General features: G+C 33.1%; 1 protein-coding gene across 1 annotated transcript; it reads right to left on the reverse strand.

The window, feature by feature from the left end:
• Positions 1 to 3,244: 3,244 nt before the first annotated feature.
• Positions 3,245 to 22,851, reverse strand: LOC129233406 (transmembrane protein 104-like; the record flags this gene model as incomplete). The annotated part of the gene is made up of 9 exons (XM_054867435.1): positions 3,245 to 4,026; positions 9,306 to 9,399; positions 10,813 to 10,918; positions 13,127 to 13,226; positions 13,309 to 13,339; positions 16,146 to 16,210; positions 16,317 to 16,383; positions 17,820 to 17,955; positions 22,730 to 22,851. Coding segments are annotated over 9 exons (1,503 nt in total), but the record flags the coding sequence as incomplete, so codon positions are not given.

A 22,851-nucleotide genomic window follows, 5' to 3' on the forward strand; every position in this document is an offset into this window, starting at 1 on the left:
CCAACAGAAAGTAATTTTTGCCGTGCCAGTGGCAGAAACTGGTTATAACCTGTAAAAACTGGCAAAAACTTAAAAGCATCTTTAACAACTCAAGTAATTATTAAATGACTAGAACAGCGGTTCCCAAACTTTTTAGGTCAGGGAACCCTTAGTGATTGGCTTTACTTAAAGGAGCAACATTTCTGTTTGTGACAAAAAGACAAAATGTTAACGATCTAAAAGTCAAATGATAAAAACGAAAAATGATCAGCATTCGATTACTTTCTTCTGCATAGAAGAAACTATTGATTAAGTGAGAATTTTTGCATTTTGGCAGATTAGCAGGTTTTAAGGTGCGCTGAAACTACCTTAAGCATTTTTGGAAATTATCTGTCCATTTGTGTTTAGCACGCATTTCACCGATTTCTTGAGGGGGATCAAACTCGAAACGTAATACATGGAATTGAAAGAAACGCAGTAAGCACATGCATCTTCATGTGAGCTGATGTTGATTAATTTTGCCACTAATCTCTTCAGAGATTAGTTCCAAAACAAACGACTTCCACGTTTATCGTGACTGCTATCTGTCAAACAATAAAACAAAGATTCGCATAAAAATTGGTACATATACGTACCTGAATAGGAGAGAATATTTGCAGATAAATTTTTACCAACAATCATTCCAAAGGGTTGTAACAACAGAATCTTGTCATGTATTACTACTTCTATCTTGAAAAAACTGAACTACAAGGAGACCTCAAATGAAACATTTGTGGATTCGCTTTTGATTTTTGCACTTATTGCTCAAAGGAAGGACTTTGAATGCTTTTTTCCGTCCAGCATGACTGATATTCTCTTTCATTATTCAGTGTTTATGCATTGTGCATTGTTAGAACTGTGCTGAGGCACCTAAGCAATCCAAAATGGTTGCGATGACACATACATTTGAAATTCCTCAAGAGAGCAAATTGCGTCAACCTGGCTGACATAAACTGTTAAGTTCAAAGGACCCTGAAGGGTATACAAAAATGCTTATGGTAACTCTTTTGTACAGTTCTGTGATCGACATATAGGGGCCCCAAATATGCACTTATCGGCCCTCAAACCAATAAATCTGTCACTGGTCCTTTGTTCCTATCACAGAGGTAGTTTTACTATTTTTTAAGGGGTCCTAAAGAGAGCTTTTTTTCAATGCCTGATCAGGTACTAAGTAACACCTGCCCACTATTGCCAAAGGTATTGATTTGAGATGGAACTTTGGAAGACTTCCACCACAACTGATGGAAAGTGCACTATTCAAGTTATTGCTCATGGTGGATCTTCGACTGTTGTCAGTATTGAACCGTGACTCTTAAGCTACAAACTCAGTGTTTTACTGAGCTCGCCCGTGTCCGCAGCATACTATTCAACAATACACCGAAAGATTTTGAAAAACTATGAGGGAGTATAAATAAAAAATACTACCTTCAATTTGAAATAAGACCCTATTTATGAAGACATAATAATCGTTGCAACAGTTTTATTACTGTCCCTGCAACAAATTATATAAATATAAAGAATGACATTAATTGTAAAATTTATAATAGCAATGAATTTTTTCTTTATGTCGGAATGTTGAGTACAACATACAGCAGGAGCATAATCCAAGAACTAAATTTGTTTTTAGGTATGCATAGGCTGGAAAGCTTTTGTATGGATAGACAGCATATTTTATACGGAAAAGTAGTGATTTTTCTGCCTACTCATGTCTTCATAAATCTTGCTAAATAGTCTCGATTGGAGAAAACGAGATTTGACAAATTAAACTATTTATGTAGCTTTATTAAGAATTTTCTTCAAATCACATGGTATTTACTTTATTATGACATGGCGATGCAAAACACTGTGACGATTACTACTTCAAAAACGGAGCGACATTTTAGATCCTTGATTATTTCATTTTTCTTAAAACGAGTGGAAAATAAATTTATACAATAGCTAACTTGAAGCGGAACGCTTCTTATACTTGGGCATAACCCAAGGTTCCGCGGAACATACTTTGGAAAATGCTGGACAAGAAAATCTTCCGCCAAAGTATGACGGCTGAAAATTGCTTCTACATTTGAATGAACCAACTGTATGTTTGATGATATTTTGATTTTTTTATTGTAACCCTAACTCTCATGGATGAACACTCAACTCCAGTAGATAGCGTTCATTGAAACTTCATTTCATTCTTGTAAAAAATAAAATTCTATGCCAGCGCCCTTGATTTAGTTCAGAAAGGGAACTTTTCAATTGCAGATGCTCGTAATATTTGGATTAATCCAATAAAGTACGAAAAATCATATGGGTGTTCAGGACAGAGGAGAGTGACCTACAGAAATTAACCGGCATTATTGTTTGTAATTTGCTCGCTTATATCCTTCATCTAAATTGCTTGTGATTGAAATCATCATGTGCTTCAAGAAGAAAGTCCCAAAATTTTACTTGCCAATATTAACCTTGATTTTGTACCTAATATCACAGCTTTGCAAAACAAAGTGGCCCAATTTCTTGAAATTTATTTTCCAAGTCAAATTTTGACCACTACCTCAGCTACTGCATGGTAGACCAGTTTTAAAAAAAAAATGCAATAGAAAGTTTCATGAACTTTGCTTGTTCCTTGACGCAGTGCCTGCTAACTTTTCTGTTGCAAGATTATTCTATATTTTCTCATTTCTGCATATTAAATTGAAAACCTGTTTAGATTTTTGAAACCACCTTTTTGAAGAGGCAAATGCAGGGTCTAAAGAGTGTAACATTTGATTCTGAATTGTCATAATATTGTAATTAGATTGTGTTTTGGTAAACAATTTTTTTTCCATGCATTCTCTACTATGTGTCAATAATTCTTTTGCCATTTTGTGAGTTTTTGCCAGTTTCTGCGGCAAATGTAGCAGCCATGCCGGTTTTAACCGGTTTCTACCAGTGGTTTTAACCGCCTCAGCAGAAACATGCCAACCCTGGTGTTAGGCCAAAAAATGGTTTCTTCTTGCTTAATTATTCCAAATCACAGATGTATTCCATTCTTCAAACTTATGAAAACTATATGCTGGCAGAACTTCATTAAATAAGTTTGAATTCTACTAGCATATCATTTTCATAAATTTGAAGACTAGAATACTTCTGCAATTTGAAAGAAAAAAATAAGAAGAAACCATTTTCTGAATTACACTCTTTTCAGTGTCAATGTCTCAATTGATGACCCGCATTAACAAAAATCAGTTGGAAATAAATACTTGTCTTACTTTCCTTGGATGATATGGTTTACTGTGACGAAAACGATGCACATAAGCGCCCAAAATAAAACAAAAATAATCCACGCTGTGTGTCTAAACGGTGAAGCATGTTTATTTTTTACACCTAAACCTAGAGTGGACAGTACATCACGCCTAGAATAGTAAACTAACAATGCTGGAACAACATATTGTATGGCAGCACCAGCATAAGATCCTGTTATGCCAACTAAAATTGTTAAATCTTCTGTTATGAAAGCAATCACCACAGGTGGTATCACAGCTAAAATTGGAAACAACAGTTTGTCAACAAATATACCATAGTTTTTGTTGTCTTTTAAAAATAGAGATTTCAAATTATTTCGTAACGTAATAGCTATTATAGGGAAATTTGTACTGAGTGTGAAAACAGGGAAGAGAGCTAGAAAGTAACGAATGAAAGAAAAGTTCTGCGGGATAATGCTCTCCCCTGCATGGGTGTCATTGCAGTTCTGAGGCTCAAAGTTCAGAGTATACATATCTTGGAGTTTCTCAAAAGTAAATATACCAGTAAACGAAAGCAATGAATAAAAGAAAAGAATTAATAAATAATCTGCAATAAATAATCGCAGAAGACGGGATTTGTTTTTGATTGGAGTTATGAGTGATGGCAAAGAATGATGACACATAAAGGAATATACACACACTCCAAATAAATTTGGAACTCCTTTGATGCTTGCAACACTTGGATGACCTTTTCCTTTTCCTTGAATGAGAGCTGTAGCAGCAATAATAATCATGGTAGAAAAAGCTGTTGAAAAAATTAAATATGCATAAATTTGGGTTTCAACAAGTATGAAAAGGTCATTATCAAATCTGAGAAGGCATACATAAAAATTGCACATTTATAAGCATTAAAATATTCACTAATAAATAGTTTTAAAACAATTAAACAAAAAAAAAGGAAAAAACTGATTTTAGAGAAATACGAGGGGGGATCCAAAAGTAACCGGATTTTTGTTCTAAAATATTTATATATTAGTTTATTCATTCTTTTGTCTCATTTAAATTGCTCACCTTTAGGTGAAATACACTTGTTAATTCTTTTCTTCCACTGTTAGAAGCTCCCCTGGAACTCTAGCTTTGACCATGTTCAGTGCCCGTTGCGAAGCAGTTTTTATGGCCTCTACATCATCAAAACGCTTCGATTTCAGAATTTTTTTCATCAACAGAAAAAGATCACAGTGGGCTAGGTCTGGCGAATACGGGGGTCAAGGAATGACTGGCCACCTCTGAGAGGCCAAGTAGAGGTTAATTGTGAAGGCTAAGTGTACGGCGGCGTTATAATGGTGAAGGAAGCAGTCTACTGATCGGCCCACACGAGCTCCAACTCACTCTTGTTTCTTCCAAAGTTTCGGCAATCGTAAAACGACGACTCTCGTTGATTTTTTGGCGGATTTTTTCAGCGTTTTCATCATTTCGAAACATTGAAAGGCGCTCAGAACGAGCATGATCTTCAACACCTCATGCTACCACGTTTAAAGCGTCCAAACCACTTGAAAAATTGTGTACAGCTTATAGCATCGTTCTTGAAAGCTTGTTGAAACATTTGGTGAGCTATTCTGCTGCCGACTTTTCTTTCAACCGTTGCGAAGCATTTTTATAGCCTCTACATCATCAAAACGCTTCACTTTCAGATTTTTTTTCATCCTCGGGGACAGAAAAAGATCACAGGGGCTAGGTCCGCCGAATACGGGGGTCGTTGAACGACTGGCCACCCCTCAAGCGCCAAAGTGAAGGCTGTGAGTACGGGAGCGTTATCATGGTGAAGAAATCATACTTCTGATCGAACGCGCGAGATCTAACTCACTCTTGTTTCTTCTAAAGTTTTGTCAGTCGTAAAACGACAACACTCGTTGATTTTTTGGCGGATTTTTCCAACGTTTCCATCATTTCGAGACGTTGAAGAGCCCTCAGAACCAGGGCTGTGGAGTCGGAGTCGGAGTCAAAGAGTCGGAGTCGGACTGATTTTGGGGGTAAAGGAGTCGGAGTCGTTAGAAAACATGCCGACTCCGACTCGGGGTTTATTTTTTTCTTTCCTTTTCACTGACTCTCCTTGCATTTTTTAAAAACTGACTACCAATTGTTTCGATTACATGTATAAAAAAATACTAATGAAAAAATAATTGCCATTATGGCAATCAGCTAGCTTGAGTGCTTACCGAATTTTCTGTAGCCGTCCCCTAGTTTGCTTGCTTTTTAATTTAACTAATAGCAACTGTCAGCAAACGATTTTGTTGCCTAACAATTTCAAGTAATCACTTTCAAATAAAAATAAAAATGTAGTGTTTTGTTCAATCTCAGTTATAAAATAGTAAAGGGAACATAACAATTTAGTAAGTCGAGGCCCGTAGCTCAGTTGGACACTTTTGAGGGTAAACGTCAAATTCAAATAAGTTCTGGCGCGAAAGCACCAATCCAAAAGATCCAATGAAATAATCTAATGTTTTTTTTTCTTTATTAAGACTATTTCTATAAGCTTGGTTCTCACTAAAAAGTATGGAACAAAATAAGTGTAAATGATTTCTTGATTACAACACTCAATAATTGCAGTTAATCTTAAAAATCTTCATATTAAGGTTAATTCTAAAGCAGCCAATAAATTGAAAATGTAGTGAAGAAGAAATATAAGTACGATAAAATCTATTCGTACAAATTTGTATACCGCCGCATTTTGTGTAAAATTAGCTCCTGGCGTATATGTGCCCTATTTTCGTTGAAATTTTATTGATGAAATATAATTTAAAATACATTCGCGAAAATTTTCAGAATTAAAGTATTTATATTTTTTATAAACTCTGAAATTAACTTTGGGTGTCGTCTACCAGATGAGTGTCAACCGGAGCAAACCACCCCCTCTCAAGAACTTGGATTTAGAAAAAAAGCTTTTTTTTCTCTCAAGTTACAGCTTTAAAAAATTAAAAGCACACGATTTGATTAATATCTATTTGTCAAACATTAAAAGGGGGCAAATTACAGAGAATCCTTTTCAATTTTTTTTAAAAGGGATTTTTAAGTCATCTCACTTTTTAATCGTAACTATTGGAAAATTTGATTTTTTAATTGAATTTCTAACGTCGTATGCGTCTTGGGTTTACAATAAAAAACAAAATACGAAATTGTTACAAAGAGGAATCAATATTTCAATCCTTGTTTAGAGGTTGTCCCCCTTCCCCTGAAGGGTGAGAGGGAGTTGAAAAAATACAATTAAAAAAAAAAATTGGAGTCGGAGTTGGAGTCGGGCGTTTCAAAAGTCCAGGAGTCGGAGTCGGGGTCGGAGTCGGTCAGTTTCATTCCGACTCCGCAGCCCTGCTCAGAACGAGCATGATCTTCAACATTCGTGCTACCACGTTTAAGGAGCCCAAACCACTCGAAAACTTAAGTACGGCTCATAGCATCAACGTTGAAAGCTTGCTGAAGCATTTGGTAAGCTATTCTGTTGCCGACTTTTCAAACAGGAAGCAAAATTTCAAGTTTACAGTTTATTCTTTCAAATCTGCCATAATGAGTTCGCAGGCGTAAAGCAACAACACCTGAGAAAACCAACACTACGATCAGACGTTATCAACTAAACTGAAGCCACTTGCACAGCTGGTTCGTTAAGGTCTTTACTTGAGCCATCTAGCTGGAGAACACTCTACAATATCTAGGATTGGCATCGCAACATTAGTCCGGTTTCTTTTGGGTCCCCCCTCGTATATACCAAAAAGCTTTGTTTTTTAATGGGAAAAAAATATTTATTGAGAAAAAACAAGAAGTTAACAGCAAAAAAAAAAAGAAGAAGATGCATTAGAACATTTCAAACAATGAAGGCAGATGAATAGTATAGATTTTTATAAAGTGTTTCTGTCTCTGCAAGTAAAGTTACACAAGGAAAGATTTTCAATAGCAATCTTAGAGAAAAGAATTCCAAAAGCTTTTGAATATTTTTCTCCCATCTGAAAAACATTGAGTTGAACTTGTTTCTTAGTCATCTAGTAAAAAGGTTAAAACAGCGATTTTTAAATGTCTAACTGTACACCGAACTCGCAATTTCACACAACATATTACTGTCTGAGAGGGTAATACCTTATAATTAAACTATTCTTGTGGGCTAGAACAAGTAAAAATTCAATATGTTTCAAAATTTCCTTAACAGCATAGAAAAGCATGGAAAAAAAGAGAGAATTACTAACCAAGAATTGTTCTTATGATTACTTGATGCTATTTTATTTATGCATGTTTTCTAGAAAAATGCATGAATGTTTGGCTCTAAATTTGTGCCATTGTGACAAATCACAGATTTTTGATTTGTAACACTGAACAAAACAATGGCCCATAAGGGAGCCACGTCTGGACCACAGACCATATATTGGCCATCACCGATTTAGAGCCACGGAACAAAAAAAAAAAAAAAAGATTTGTTTCAACTCCGAACAATTTTTCAAATATAATTCACTCCTAATTCAACAAAATTCAGAAAAATCATTACAATAACTCACTGACTCAATTATTGAGCAAAGAAAGTAATAAGTTCTGTTTGTTTTTTCTCTCTATTATTTCTAAACAGAACATGTAACATAATGTGACCAGAATTTTCAGACTAAAAATCAGGATATATAACTGGCTAGAGGAGATGGGGGGGGGGGGGGGACAATGTCTTTTTTTCCCCAGAGGCTCAAATGTCACCAAACTGAAGATTTTTAGATCTCATATGACAAATAGTTTTAAATTGAGGCCCCTCCCCTCCCCCCTTCCCTGGCACATACAGATTTTATGAATTCAGCAATTATTCTTTAGTAAATGAGATATAATTCAGATATACCAATAAAGAACTCAAGTTGAAAAGTAGCTTAATATAGTGTCAGTTACAGAAGCCTACAGCAAATTTACACAGCTGTCAGTCCTATTTACCATTGGAAGAAATTTTTATTAGCATATTTTCATCACCTCTCGAAAATTCCTTAAGTTAATATAAAAAGTTTATTTTTGTCAAAAGAAGATATTTTAAATTTAGCAATGATTGTGTACTAAGAGTTGAAAAATCTAGTACATTTATATTTTTCCCTATTGGAAGGAACTTGGACAGAAAAGAGGGACTTGAAGGTAAAAGTGGGACATTTTCGCAGGGCATTCAGCGAGTGGGACTGTTCCACTAAAATCGGGACATTTGGTCACTTTAATGTAACATTACAGTAAAACCCCTTCTAGAGAACACCCCTCTTATGCGGACAATTTTTAATTCCCCGATTCCAAAGCAAATAACATTATTAAACCCTTGTCCTGCGGACACCCCTCTGTTGCGGACAAAAAATTTTCTCCCTGTTAGTGTCCGCATTAGAGGGATTTTACTGTATTTATAAGCGTTATATTTTTAAATGCTCAAAATTATAATTTTGAACAGAAAAAATTTCACAAAGCAAATTTGTTCTATTTTAAAACAACAGAAACAAAAAAAATTTCGATCATATCCAAATTTCTGGTACCTAAAATGGATTATGCCCTCTTTATATCTAATGTTGAAGGTAGTTTTAGCTCTGAATCCTAAACAAATTTAGGTGTCAGATGTCATAACTTGACAACTGACGGAAGTTATAAATGTTTTAGATTGAAAAAAATGTAATTTTTAACAATGCAAAGTTATTCAATGTTGTAAATAGATTGCATGTAATAGTAAACAAAGATTTTTTTTTTTAAGTTTAAAATTATACATATTTATCGTATTTATAGTAACTTAAATTTGCTTTGTCCTTTTTTACTTTTGTCTATCAGAACATACCATAAAAACAATTGGTGATTTTTTTTTTCAATTTTAATTATTATTTAAGGAAAAAGGGATAATTATAAAGGAGAACACAGAATAGAATAGAATTTTTCAACAACATAATGTTCCAGCATCAAATCCAGTTGCAACTAAGAAAGCATTTGTAAAGTTAAAAACTAACCAAAAGATCTTGCATTTAAAAATAATAGCATAGAAAAAAATCACACCACACATCAACTAAACTCTTACTTTTATACATACACAAACATATTTCCTTACTGACTTACCTAACCATCTCATGATTGTTGTAAAAATTTGCAAGTGTTTTGTCTTTTGAACATTAAAAAAAGTGAATGGACCTAAGCAAGCTAAAAAGGCAGTCTGAAAAAAAAAGAAGGAAAGTTAAAAATTTTTCATTTTTCTCAAAACTTAAACACACTACAGGGTGGCAACAGGAACAGGAAAAAAAAAGTTCCCTGATTTTTCCCTAATTAAGTTCACCAAATTTCCCTGATTCACTTTACCAATGATAATAGTTTCCTTTCTTTGCCCTACCTGAAAAGCATTGCATATTAAATAAAATGCAGTGTTTAAAACGGTTTAAGCCGTTAACTAAAAATATATTTTGAAAAGATGCTCCTTGTTTTTGGTAAAAATAGTTATTAAATTATCTACAGAAAATTATAGGAAATCTAAAACAAATAATTTACTTCAAGGAACCAGTTAACATAATTATTCTAAGAAATTATTAAACCCACTCTTAAAGACATATCTAATCATTATAAAACTAAAAAATTTAAACGGAAATAATCTTGAACTGAACTTTCAATGCAGTATAATTGTTACAGCAAGAGTAAGTGATAGTTAAAGTATAGAAGTAATGTAGTTTTACTTACGTAAAAAATACTGCACCTTGTGCAGGTAAATGGCAATATATGCAGAAATTAGTTTTCGAAATATTTGAAGAAATGTGTGGTGGATTCAGTACTAACAATAGGAAAATGTTGGAATTAGACATTTTTTTCGCGCCTCTTTTTCAGCGGAAACCAAATAAGCGAGTTTGTACAATAAAGTCAACGTACCATAGATGGCAAAAATGCAAAAAGAAAACTCTGCAGTTTCTGCCCTTTACCTATACACGGCAGAATAGACATATTTATGTAAAACAAATTGAAATCTTCCAACAACCAGTCATATTGAGCTATTCTCCAATCAAAAACTTAGGTTTCAATGAATAAATACAGTATTTTAACTATTAAAAAATAATAAAAATATTTACTTATGTACACAACTCTATTTCAAATGATTACAATAAAAAACTGTTTTGTAACAAACTTACACAAAATTGTTTACAAGAAATTAAAATATGTATAAATATTTTTGCATGATACTTCTCAACAAAGAGTTTGTCTAATGTCTTTCACATCAAACTTGTTTGATTAGAGTATGGGCACAGAAATACCAGATCATCAATAGATAACAAAAAGAGCAAATGTTTGACATTCTTATAATTACATTCTTGCAATGATAGTTTAAAGACTATTATCTAAGTGAATATAAAACTAAAAGAAAAACAAATCTTCAAATTCGATCCAGATATCTGAACTCTACCTTTCTAATTTTTAGTAATGCCCTTTTGGAGCAAATTAAAAAAAAAAAAAATGAAAATGATTATCATTCTCAGTAATATGAAGAGATAAAAATTCCAAGGAAAGTAGCATTCATAAAACCCACTAATATTAGCGTCACTAGTATTAATATAAGAAATGTAGCAACAATATTCTCAAATCTTACCAGAAATATAAAATATGCTTGACCTCGAGTAACAGAAAGGGAATCCCAGCATGCAATAGTACCATTTAAGGTAGCATTACAGATGGCATCTTCAGGAACATAGGTGCTGAAAATTTAAAAAAAAAAAAAAAAAAAATAGCAAATACATAAAATAACACATGAGAAAAACAGTATATTTCAGTTAATAAACCTAACATGCTCCTTAGGATGGTAAACATAAACCATGATTTTAAAAAAAAAGTTTGAATTTAGAACCTTTTCAATTCAACATTTGCTAGTTACAGCACTTTAGCTTTAGCTTACAGGTATCAGGGGTAACCCTCTCCCCCCAAGAGCAAGGAAACACACTTTCCAAAATATATCACAAGCCTCCTCCCCTCCAAAAAAGCAAAAATAAACCACAAAACACCCCTTTCCCCTAAAAATTTCAATGGCAGTCTGCCATGACCCCCTCTGCCCTCCTAGGCAGACACCCCTGCAGATATTAAAACTGTACACAGACAGATCCATAAGTATATACAAGCCTCTTTCAACCTCCACATGGCCCAACATAACAGTCAGTAAATATAAATATGCAAGAAAAAGAAGGACGGATACAAGGGAGGGGCTATGGGAGCGACCACACCTCCCTTGAGGAATCTCGCACCAGCGATTTTCCATAATTGAAGTCATGTTTTAAGCGAACTTTGGTGAGGAGAGAGGATTTTTAAAATTCCCCAGGATCCAGAAATATTACGAAATTGAAGTTTTAAAATTTTAAATACCTTTTTAACGGAAAAAGTTCCTCTAAAAGAAAAAATCGGGGGTCTCCTTGGATAAATCTCTATATTTTAGTTGTTTTGGGTTAAATGCTGTGGAAGAGTCCCCCCCCCCCAATCGCCCCTCTTTGAAACATTTCTGGATCCATCCTTGAAGAAAAATGAGTAAGATTTCAGCTTTTCTTGTGACAGGAAGGTGATATCCGGTTTTTAAAGTGTTTATGAAGCTGACGATTCAAATTTACAATAGAAACAATAACAAGACTTTTAGTGACATTAAGATTCTTCTCAAAATAGAAAATGTTTTTCAAAACATTTATATTTAAGACCCATTGAAATCACTCAAAACATGGCAGTCTTTCTAATATTACCAAATGAATTCAGAAAATTTGGTTAGAGTAGTGATTTTGATAGGGAGTTATGTAAACAAGACAAGTTTGCAATAAATTTTTGCGAAGAATTTCGATCAAGCAATTGTTGTCGTTTGAAGAGGTGGTGTGTTTAATAGGAATGCTCCCTCATAAGGGCATACATAAAATGAAATTTCGATATTAATACTCTTTATCTACTGAAACTTAAAATTAGACAAAATGCTATGAGGATCATGCCTTTCACATATGATTGGTTAAATCACTGGTTTTAATCAGGATCAAAATACAGCCAAAATTGAAAAACAAGAAAAATTTATGTACCTGTCATGTTCAATCAATAAAAGTGGCAAATAATAAATAAAAGAATACATGCACCTTTCACAAAAATTGAACATATCACAAAAATCTCAGTTGTATAATAGCTCATTTTAAAGAGAATTGAGTTGTCATTTTAATTTGACTTGTTACTTGAATACTTTTTAAGCATAAAATATTTTTTCACAAAGCTGTAAAATTTAAACTTTTTGAGGTATATTTTTTTAAAAAAAGTTTTTCCCTCTTGGTAATTCAAAAACATTATAAAATGTGACTTCAGAGTAATGTTGTAAAATGTAATACAATACCCTGGGATTGTGCTTAGAGATGTTATTTTAAGTCTGCAAAAATTATAGAGCAGTTTAAACAGAGCTTCAAACCATAATTTATTTCCATTTGGTCAACTAAACATTATATTGGTTCAGTTCCAGTTTTCGATCTACCAAAAATAATGGTTTTCAGTTTTATTTTAAGAAAATCTAAGAAGATCAGGTGGAGTTTTTTTTTTTTTGCTTGATTTGACGTGAATTTGACGTCATTTCAGTTTAGAATTTGATATTCAAGATAAATGTCATAAGTACCAATTATTGAATTAGAAAATTGTTCAAAATTTAACTTACTAAAATGTGGACATTGCAGTAAAAAAAAATTAAAATAATGTGAACTACTGTTCTCTAAAATTACTGGGTTGAATAATGAATAAGCACTTTATTTGTGACTTGCCTCTCGACCCTCTTACTCATATTCAACTCTTTCTTTTTGGAAAAATTGATGAATCATTGTATAAACTGAAGATAGCGATGTAATTTCTAAGGGCACTATATTTGTTTTTTCACTAATTATGCAAATTTATGTAAATAAATAACTCACCAGGATACATCACGAATTGATTTTGAAACTGCAGCAGCATATATAGCAAGATCTCCATATAAATATACAGCTATGCAAATGTAAAAAATATTTACACCATCTGAAATATAAAAAAAAGGTTAACAAAACAATACTTTGAAACTAAAATTTTCTTTTGAATATAATTATAAAATGCAACTTACATTTATTAAAAAATAAAAAAGCCATCTTGCCCTGTGAAAAATAAATACTATTAATGATTAAAGCTTACAAATGAGAAAATTTTCATACATTAATTGATAAGCTTACCAATGAGTAAACAAGAATAAAAATTTTAGAATGTTGTAAGAATATAGACAATAGTCCACTACCTCTTACATTCAGTCATAGACGGCTTGTACGGGTGGTCAAGGGGGCAACTTTTCCCTCACTTTCAAGAGTATAGGGGCCTTGCTCCCTCACTTTTTACAGTTCAAAAGACACTTTTTAGGGTTTGATAGATTTTTACTTGGCGGATTGATTTATTTAATGAAAATACAGTAGACTCTCGTTTTACACAGGTTTATTTTATGCAGTTTCAATTATATGCGGATGAGTTTCGGTTTTACGCGATGCAGCAATGCAAACAGATAAAATTTTCTCCTCTTTCACAATCCAAACTCCTAAAGATTGCAGATTTATGTGTACAATGCTTGAAGTACTTGCAGAACCATTTTGGTCAAATGATTTTATGTTGCAGAACATATTAAAGTATTCTGCTTTGAGGGCTGTGAGAAAACACAAGAACAAGTCATCAAAGTTAAAGCTCCATGAGATTGTTGACGCTGTTTTTCCTCTATGTAGGAATTGATATCTGGATTGAAGCTGGATAGTTTATTAATCTCAAATAACTCGCAACATTCAATGCATTTCTATATTATTTTTAAGAAAAACTGCCGTGAAAAGTCTCATTTAAATAGGTAGGTTGTCGAAAAACCCCTCAAGTGTCTCAATCCTCTGGCTATAGTCATGCCAGTTAAAGGATGAGCATTTTTAACATGAAACAATGGGTGCAAGTTTGGTGATGTATTCAAGACGGAAAATATTTTCAGCAAGGCATTTGTGCTTAAGGAAAAATTAATGTGTATAAAAGTTGTAGTTTTTTAGCAATGCCAGGTTTTTGAATCTGTGTTTGATTTGAGTTTTAAGCCTTTAAATTGTAATATTTAAGCATTTAGATATTGTAATTCCAAAAAATCTAAAAACCACCAATAACGGGGGTCTGGGGGTTCCCTCCCAGAAAATTTTTTTTAATTGAAGTCCAAAAAACGCAATGGTAAGCAATTTTGGTAAAATTCAGGGAAAGGAGGGGTTCAGGGACTCTTACATCAATTGTTTAAGACAGATAGTCCCAAAATCAAAATATTGGGCGACCTTCCTTCAAAAATATTGGAGAAAGAGGGGGGGGGGTGCGCTCTGGGCTCTCCCCGAAATTGAAGTTTTAGAAACGAAATTGTACTCCATTTTTCACACGTTTATATGCTTTTTGACTGCATTATCGAAGGGATGGAGTTCAGGAACCCTCCTTCGGCAATATTTCAAAATTGAAGTTCCAGTTTTCGACAATGTTGGATAATGTTAGGGGTAAAAGCATTCGCAGCTCCCCGCATTTATTTTTTTGCCGATCATAAACATTTTTATTGCAGCAATAAAATCGCTTGGGACATAAGATTTTCACTTTCGCAACATAAATCAGTTCTGATGGGAAAGACTACCCAAGGTAGCCCCAACAAACCAGAAAAGAAGGAAAGGTTGGGGAATGTATGGGCGACTAATGATAATGGACTAGCACCTTACAGTCTAAAGTGGCGTTTTAAATATTTCAGCATCAAAAAATTTTTGGAAGAGAACTCCCGAACCCCATTCCTCTGAGTTCACCACAAATGTCCTAAATTTTAATTTTTAAGGTTTCAGTTTCTTAATTTTTTTCTAGGAATAGTACCCTCCTTATTTATAAACATGACTTATGACCGTCTAAAAGTTTTAATACTTTAGTTTTGGAAACTTTTTGAAAGAAGCTTCCTATACCCTACCTTTTAAGTCATCCGAAGACAGCTCAAAACAAAGAAGAATCAAAAAATCAGGGAGAATAGCGAGCAACACCTCAGTCTGCAATGCAGTGAGTTGGAAATAACAGAAACCTAAAAAAAAAGTCAAACGGAGCGAGTCTAAAAGCCACTCATCCAAGAGCATGATGCAAGCAAAATAAGCCCATGGCCAAAAATGGAGAGAATGTCAATGTAAAGGAAAATGGAGAGAATGTCGATGTAAATTCAATTCGTGGTTATGGAGCAGTCCAGTAATTAAAGCATATTTTTCACACACTTTTTTTTTTTTTTTTAAAGAAAAAACTAAAAGAAAAGTCATCGAATTGCTATCTGTCCCGACCTCCGTCTTGGAAATTTTGTCGAAGACGGAAATCCCTCCTGCGACGGAAGGTCTTGCACCCATGCTTGAAGCTTGAAGGTATTAGTAGTTTCTTTCACTTTTCTTTAAAGTAGTTTCTGATTCACTAGATTTCATCTCTTCAATTATAGGGGGGAAATTCCTAAGAAATATGAAAAATCTAAATCTTAAAATTGCTTATTGGTTATGAGCCAACGGGAGCTTTTGAGTGACGGTACAACTAATAAGTGAATTTTTGCAAAAACTAAAAAAAAAAAAAAAAAAAAAAAAGACCCAAGATATATTTTGGTTTAGATTCTCGACCAGTGTCCATGGCCCAGTAACATGCTGTTCGCAGCCCATAGGTTAGGAACCGCTGCTCTAAGTTAACATTTAGGATTTGATTTTTGAATCAGATGTGGCTTTCACACATATTGGCCACAACTGTACTTTTTGTTTTCTAGACAAGTTTTACTGTAGCTTTTCAATTAAAATAAAATAAGCAGCCAATATCTATGTGTAAAAAAAAAGAGGACATGGCAAATTTTTTTCCCAATAACTTCCCTTCCTAAATGCCTTGATGAATTCTTCTAAAACTAATAATTTAGAAAATTACCATTTCTATTCTTTCTGTTATGTTAAAATATTCAGCTGAGGTTTCAGATATGGTATCAACAGAGTCTGAAAAAAATGCAACCTATTGATAAGCAAGGATAAATATTTAAATCAATATAGCTAATTCTTAATTTAAAAAAAATTACATGAAAGAAAATAAAATGCTTACTACTCAGCAGTAAAGGTACTTTTTCATTTTCCAAAGAATTAGATATTACTTCATCAGTTAGAAATTGTTCCTAAATATAAAAAAAAAAGAACATTTAGAGTTTTAAAAATTTTTGAAAGTGATATAAACTTATATTGATAATAGAGAAAATATATATAAATAAAAAAGTAATACAATGAATGAAATCAAGCCTGAAAACAATCACACCTTTTTAAAAAATTTGGAAACTTCAGAATGAGGTCCAATACAAAAAGTGACAGGCACAAAAGAATGCATTTTTTCCCTTTTGTATAAACTTGAATGTAATACAGTAAAACCTCGCTACAACAATATTTTGGGAACCAAAGAAATATATTGTTGTAGAGGGATATATTGTTATGTCGAGGCCCTATACATATTTTGGGAATTCAATAGGTTTTTTTTTCATTTTATTTTAATGTATAGCATATCATCGCCTCAGAGCAACAGTAAGATATCTAATCCCAGAAATAACACTAAGATGTCTTACTGTTGCTCTGGGGCGATGATATGCACTATCTAGGTACAAACGTGTTTGGGTGATTCTCCAAAATTCTAACAATATTATGTCTCACAAGCTTAACACAAGGATTGTTTGGCCTAGATTTTTTTTAATAGCTAGAAATAATGTTTTCGATGTTATTCCATTTCTATTAAGCAATAACTCATTCATTTTTTCTTACAAAAACTTATGAAAAATCCAGAAAGTCACTCTTTTGGCGCGTCCCCATTCGCTTTCTCAAATATACTTAAATAGTTAAAAAATGTTATATCAACATTTCACAAATTCGATTTGTAGTGCTAAATTAAACATAATTAAAGGTGTAAAATAGCATCGTTAAACTAAATTTAATTATTTAAAATTAGTTCAACAAAACAATACAAAAAACAACAAAGGTACGTCGTTTTAAAGCTTGTCCCCAGGTTTCATGTCATTTTCCTGTCCTAGTAATGAGGTCTCTTATAGATTTACAAAAGGAATATTTAATTTATTTACCACAACCCTGTTTATTATTCCCATTTTGTTGGATTCCTTGAGCATTATATTTATATGATTTGTCTGCTGTTCTCACCCATTTTTGAACTTCTAAGTTTTAGTATGTAACATTTTTAATAATTCTTACAGTGGTGAGTGGTGGAAAGGAATAAATACACAATAAGCAGAAAATCTTCTCTTGTCAGAAAAAACGGAAAAAAGGGCAAAAGTTGATAAAATAGGATATTTTTCATTATTTGAAAACCAAATTATCGTAACAAAGGGGGGATGAAAATGTAAAAAAAAAATAGTTTTACTGGAATTTATTGCTGTAAAGAATATTGCAATATTAAGAAGAGGATAACATTAATTCCTATGCGAGTTCACCAGGACCACAAAATATTATCGCAGTAGAGGGATTATCGTTGTATCGGATAGCATTGTAGTGAGGTTTTACTGTACTATAAGATTCAAAATATAGAGCAATACAGTAATTTTTCTATCATACTAACTACTAGCTGCTGGCTACTATCTTCATTCACTTCTTCATCTGTTTTCATCACCTTCTTCAAATGACGGACTGTGCGACTGTGAACTAAAGCATTTGCAGCTGCCATGGATTCCGTAACAAAAGTAACAGTCACAAAGCTAAAATCAAAAAACTTACTGTAGGGAACACTTTGCAAATAAAAATAAATAAATAAATAAAATAAAATAAACAAGCACAAGTTTGCACACACAAAAATGAGCTTGCACATCATTTGCAACAATAGGAAACAACGTAATTCAAGCAAGAATTTGCAAACTGATTGCAGACACTTGTATTGGGGTTTCAGGGAATCCATTTTAGGATGAAAATTAATTGCTTCTCTCCAAAAGCTCACTTAGTTCAACTGAAAAAGTAGTTCCTTGAAACTCCAAAACACATGACTACAATCAATTTGCTAATTTGTGCTTGATATAAATTGTTTGCTATTGTAACACTTTGTTGCACAAAGGCATTTATTAATTTCTTCTTACACATCATATATTTGTAAGACTTCAATTCAAAGCAATTTTTATGTGACCTTTGTAACAATACAAGAATAAATTTTGTATGAACAAAACTTGAAAAGTCAGACTACGAAATCATCTCAGAGTACTTAATAAGCGTTTAAGTTGTCTCCAAAAAGGCTTAGGATCCCTCCCCCCCCCCTTTCTTAAAAAATAACATTTTGGTTAAATGTTTGATATTTTAGAAAACTTTTGAATTAAAGCAAACTGTTAAATAGTCAAACCTAAAACTAAAATGCATTATGAAAAAATACAGTTGTCCATTTAATGCAAGCTGAAGCTAAATGCTAATATGCAACTAATTAGCTAAAAGACATTAAGTATCGTGCTGTATTTTTTGTCACCTTCTTCAATATATTAACCTTTTTATTACTATAAGATAAAAAATAGTTATCGTACAAAATTATTTATGCAAAAAAAAAAAAAACAACAATGGTTAGATAGTAATCCCTTAACATTTTTGAGGGCTACTTTATGAAAAAACCTTGCAAACTTTAAAATTAACTTTCTACAGAAAAAAAAGGAACACGGGAAAAGAAAAGGAAAGTTTCCATAAAACATCAATTAAAATAAAACAAAATCTTGAAACAGGAGCACATTTATTATTTATGAATAAAATACATGTAGAAGTTAAACAAATAAAAAAAATGGGAGTAAAATTTTATCCATTGAAAGAAAATTCAAAATGTTCAGCAATTTTTAATTACTTAGCAGAGCTTATCCATTTTGAAGTGCCTCAAGGAAAAGCACAAGGCAAAACAGTTGTCTCAATTACCCATTTTAAACTTGACATTCTCCAACCACCCTGCCCCCCTCCCCCTCTTAGTTTTTAGCATGAAGCATTAGGATTACCTCAGTAGCAGAAATGTTTTCAGTAGTCTGCGACACAGATTAAAATTCGAAAAATGGTCTGCATAAAAAACCGACATTAGATCAATCATAGAATATAAATGTTCAGAGAAATGCTTAAAAACAAGATGCTAATAAATTACATGCAACCTGTGCATTGCATCTCTGAAAACATGATACAAATCTTTCGTAGCTAAAAGTACTTTTTCTTCTTTTTTTTCTTAAAAAATGTTAGGTTTATTTTTCTCCAGCTAAGAAATATTCAGTAGACTTTCTCAAGAATCTGCCACACACATCACAATATTGCACTGCTTTTGCTACCAGGAGGATTACCATCAGTGGCGCACACAGGAATTTCTCCAAGGGATTGGGTCTAGGATTGAAGATTCACATCCCAGACATTTCTCATCCAAACATATTCTTTTGATTTTATTGAGTGTCAAGAACAAAAAACGTCTAAAAAAACTATTAAATAATTATTTAGCATTAGTTAATACAATTAGTTTATGAATGACAAATACCCTAATTAAAATACCAGAATACACACATATGTATATTAATTGCGTAAAACGCTTTCGTAATAGATAACCTGACAACTTGAACATTAGCACAAATAGCACTAAGCTCCGCATGAAAGTTTTCAAACCCTCCCCAAAATTATTTTCTGGTTACGGCCCTGATACTTTTCTCATAGTTAAAAATAAATCAGCAAAGCAAAAAATCATCATTATAGAAAAAATTTCGTTCACACACAGTATGATTTTGTAGGGGAAGAAAGGGATATTTTGTTTTTCTTTCATGTATTAAATCTGAAATTGTTGTCTTTGCTTGAAATTAATTTATGTACCATAACTACATGCAATGGATTATAGTGAATTTAAAAAATTCAAAGGCCATGGGAGGGGCCAGACCCCCTGTACCCTCCTCTTGTGTGCACCACTGATTACCATACATTACAGCACAAGTGGAAGAATTGGGCAGACAAAGGCTTATACAAATACAAATGTGACGACTAGCAACAGGCTCTGGGAGCAGCTAGGCTGATCCTAGTCAATTTATAAGTCCCCAATGAAGATCAATGCCCCTCTTAAAGCTATCCACCCCCTTGCTTATTACTGCCTCTTCCGGTAAGTTGTTCCAAGTGCCCACGACCCTATTAAATAAGTAATTTTTCCTAATTTCCAGGTTAGCCTAAGATTTGAATACCTTAAAACAATGTCCTTTTGTCTTGCTTTCTGATATGGAAATTGCCAAAGATATGGAATACTAATGATAAAGAATTTATCCACATTTCACAAATAATGCCAGAGAATAATTAAAAAAAAACATTACAGCTAGTTTATTCATTGAGAGTATATAAGAGTACATTGCAAATCATGATCGTATAGTTGAAAATGTTAAAGATTAAGAAATGGCCATTTTGAAAATATGATATTAAAAGATGCTGATCAGCACATGTATGGTACACAAAAGTAAAACATTGTTTAAGACAATTACTATTCAAATAAACTCATATATTTTATAAAACAATGATCACGTGGAGTCAAAAAAAATTACATATTACAATTTGTTCATCAGTGAAATTGCAAAAAGTTGTAGAGTCAAAAAATTGGATTATACGACCTGTCCGATGTAATACGTGAAGAATGATGGCATGTTTGCCATCTTTTTTTTAAATACCAATTTGCAAAAGTTCGGAGATGGCGAAGCACTCGATTTTTTATAGGAAATTTTGAAATTGCCCCGCACACGATTTCATTATATATTATTTACTTAGATGTCGTCATCTTTAATGTATTAGACAGGAGGTTTCAACGGATTAAGTTGGATGCGGTTTTACGATCGTCTCACAAACAAAAATCTGGTGTTCCAGAAGGCATTAGCATCAGCCCAATATCCACACATCCAGCGAAACCCCCCGAACACCAATCGGTGTCCGGGAGTCGCCAGACGAACAACTTTTTTCGAACTACTTTTTCATTCAATCTGATCCAAACTGCCGCCACATGGGAAAAAACAGCATGATGTCATTCATTTAACTGAGTGGTTGCAGTTATTAGCGGCGTGCAACCATAGGAGCGAAAATGCGAGGCTGGTGACTGGAGGTGTGTTTCACATGGAGGTCGAACTGTGTTTGGAGGCAGGTGTGACGAACAGGGTTGTCACACTTTCCATGAGAAAATTTAACCCATTAACATCTTTCATTTTGATAAATTTAAACAACTGAATCATGTCCCCTCTGGCTCTTTTTTACTCCAGGCTATACATATTAAGCCTATTGAGTTTGTTATTATAGTCTAAATCTGAAAGTCCACTTCCTAGTCTAGTAACCCTTCTTTGAACCCTTTCCAACAGTGAAATGTCTTTCCTGAGATAAGGGACCACACCTGAACAGAATACTCCAAATGAGGTCTTACTAAACTCCTATATAACAGCAGAAGAACCTTACTTTGTTTTACTTGTTCCTCATTCTCTACAATCCCCATAACTTTTACATCATCAGCAAAACAATTACTGTTTCCAGAAATATTTTCATCAATGTCATTCATAAAAATAATAAACAGAAGAGGCCCCTTAAACTGATCCCTGAGGAACCCAGATTAAAACATCACTCTATTTAGAATGATTTCCTCTAACAACTACTCTTTGCTTCCTTCCAGTAAGCCAATTCCTAACCCAAAGTAAAGTTTTCCCTCCTTTTCCTATATTAGTTGGTTTGCTTAGAAGAGCAACATGTGGTACCTTATCAAAAGCTTTTTGAAAATCAATATTAACAACATCCACACACTTTTTGTCATCTAAAGCCAAGGTAACCTTGTCATAGAAATGCAATAAATTAGTAGCACACGATTTACTTTTCCTGAAACAATACTGCAAACTAATCAACAGACTATTAGTCTCTAAGAAATTCATAATCTTAATTTTGATCAAAGTTTCAAAAATCAAACAACCACTGAAGTCAGACTCTATCTACTTAATACTTCTATCTACTTAAGTATTATTCCTTTTGTTATCAATTGGATACTGTGGTTTTAAAATTTCCTTTTCAGTTTCAGAGCAGTATTTTACCCAGTCATAAAAATTAAATTTGTAACAAGAGAATTGGGAAGGAGATATAATTAGATGGAGAGGGGAAGAAAATGATGATTAGTACAAGCAGACTTTGGGGGGGGGGGACATCTAAGAACATTTATAAAATATACATACTTTTAATAACAATACTTGCATTAAAATCTTAAAAAAACTAAATACAAAAATAAAATATAAGAAAAAGCACTCTGAATGTTAACTGTAACCATTTTTTATGTTTACCAATTTTTTAAAAATATGAATGTTTAGGGCCTTCATTTCACTCTATAAGCTTAAAAAATACTAGTCTTACAGCTTACGGTTTTAGACAGAACAAAAAAGAATACAGTAAAACTTTGTTTGAGAATGAAAAAGTTAGTTGACAATTGGAGCAGAAGAAAAGCAAATTACATACTTTTTATGAAGTTAAGCTGAGAGAAAAATTTTTTACCTCATAAATGCTAAAATTACTAAAATGATCAAACTTAGGAGCCAACCAGCTTCTGCTATAGGAGCTGGCATCGCAAGAGCACCAGTACCTACTATCAAATTGAAGACATACATCAACCCCAT

This window comes from Uloborus diversus, unplaced genomic scaffold (assembly GCF_026930045.1).
Source record: "Uloborus diversus isolate 005 unplaced genomic scaffold, Udiv.v.3.1 scaffold_387, whole genome shotgun sequence".
In the NCBI taxonomy this organism is placed as follows: Eukaryota; Metazoa; Arthropoda; class Arachnida; order Araneae; family Uloboridae; genus Uloborus; species Uloborus diversus.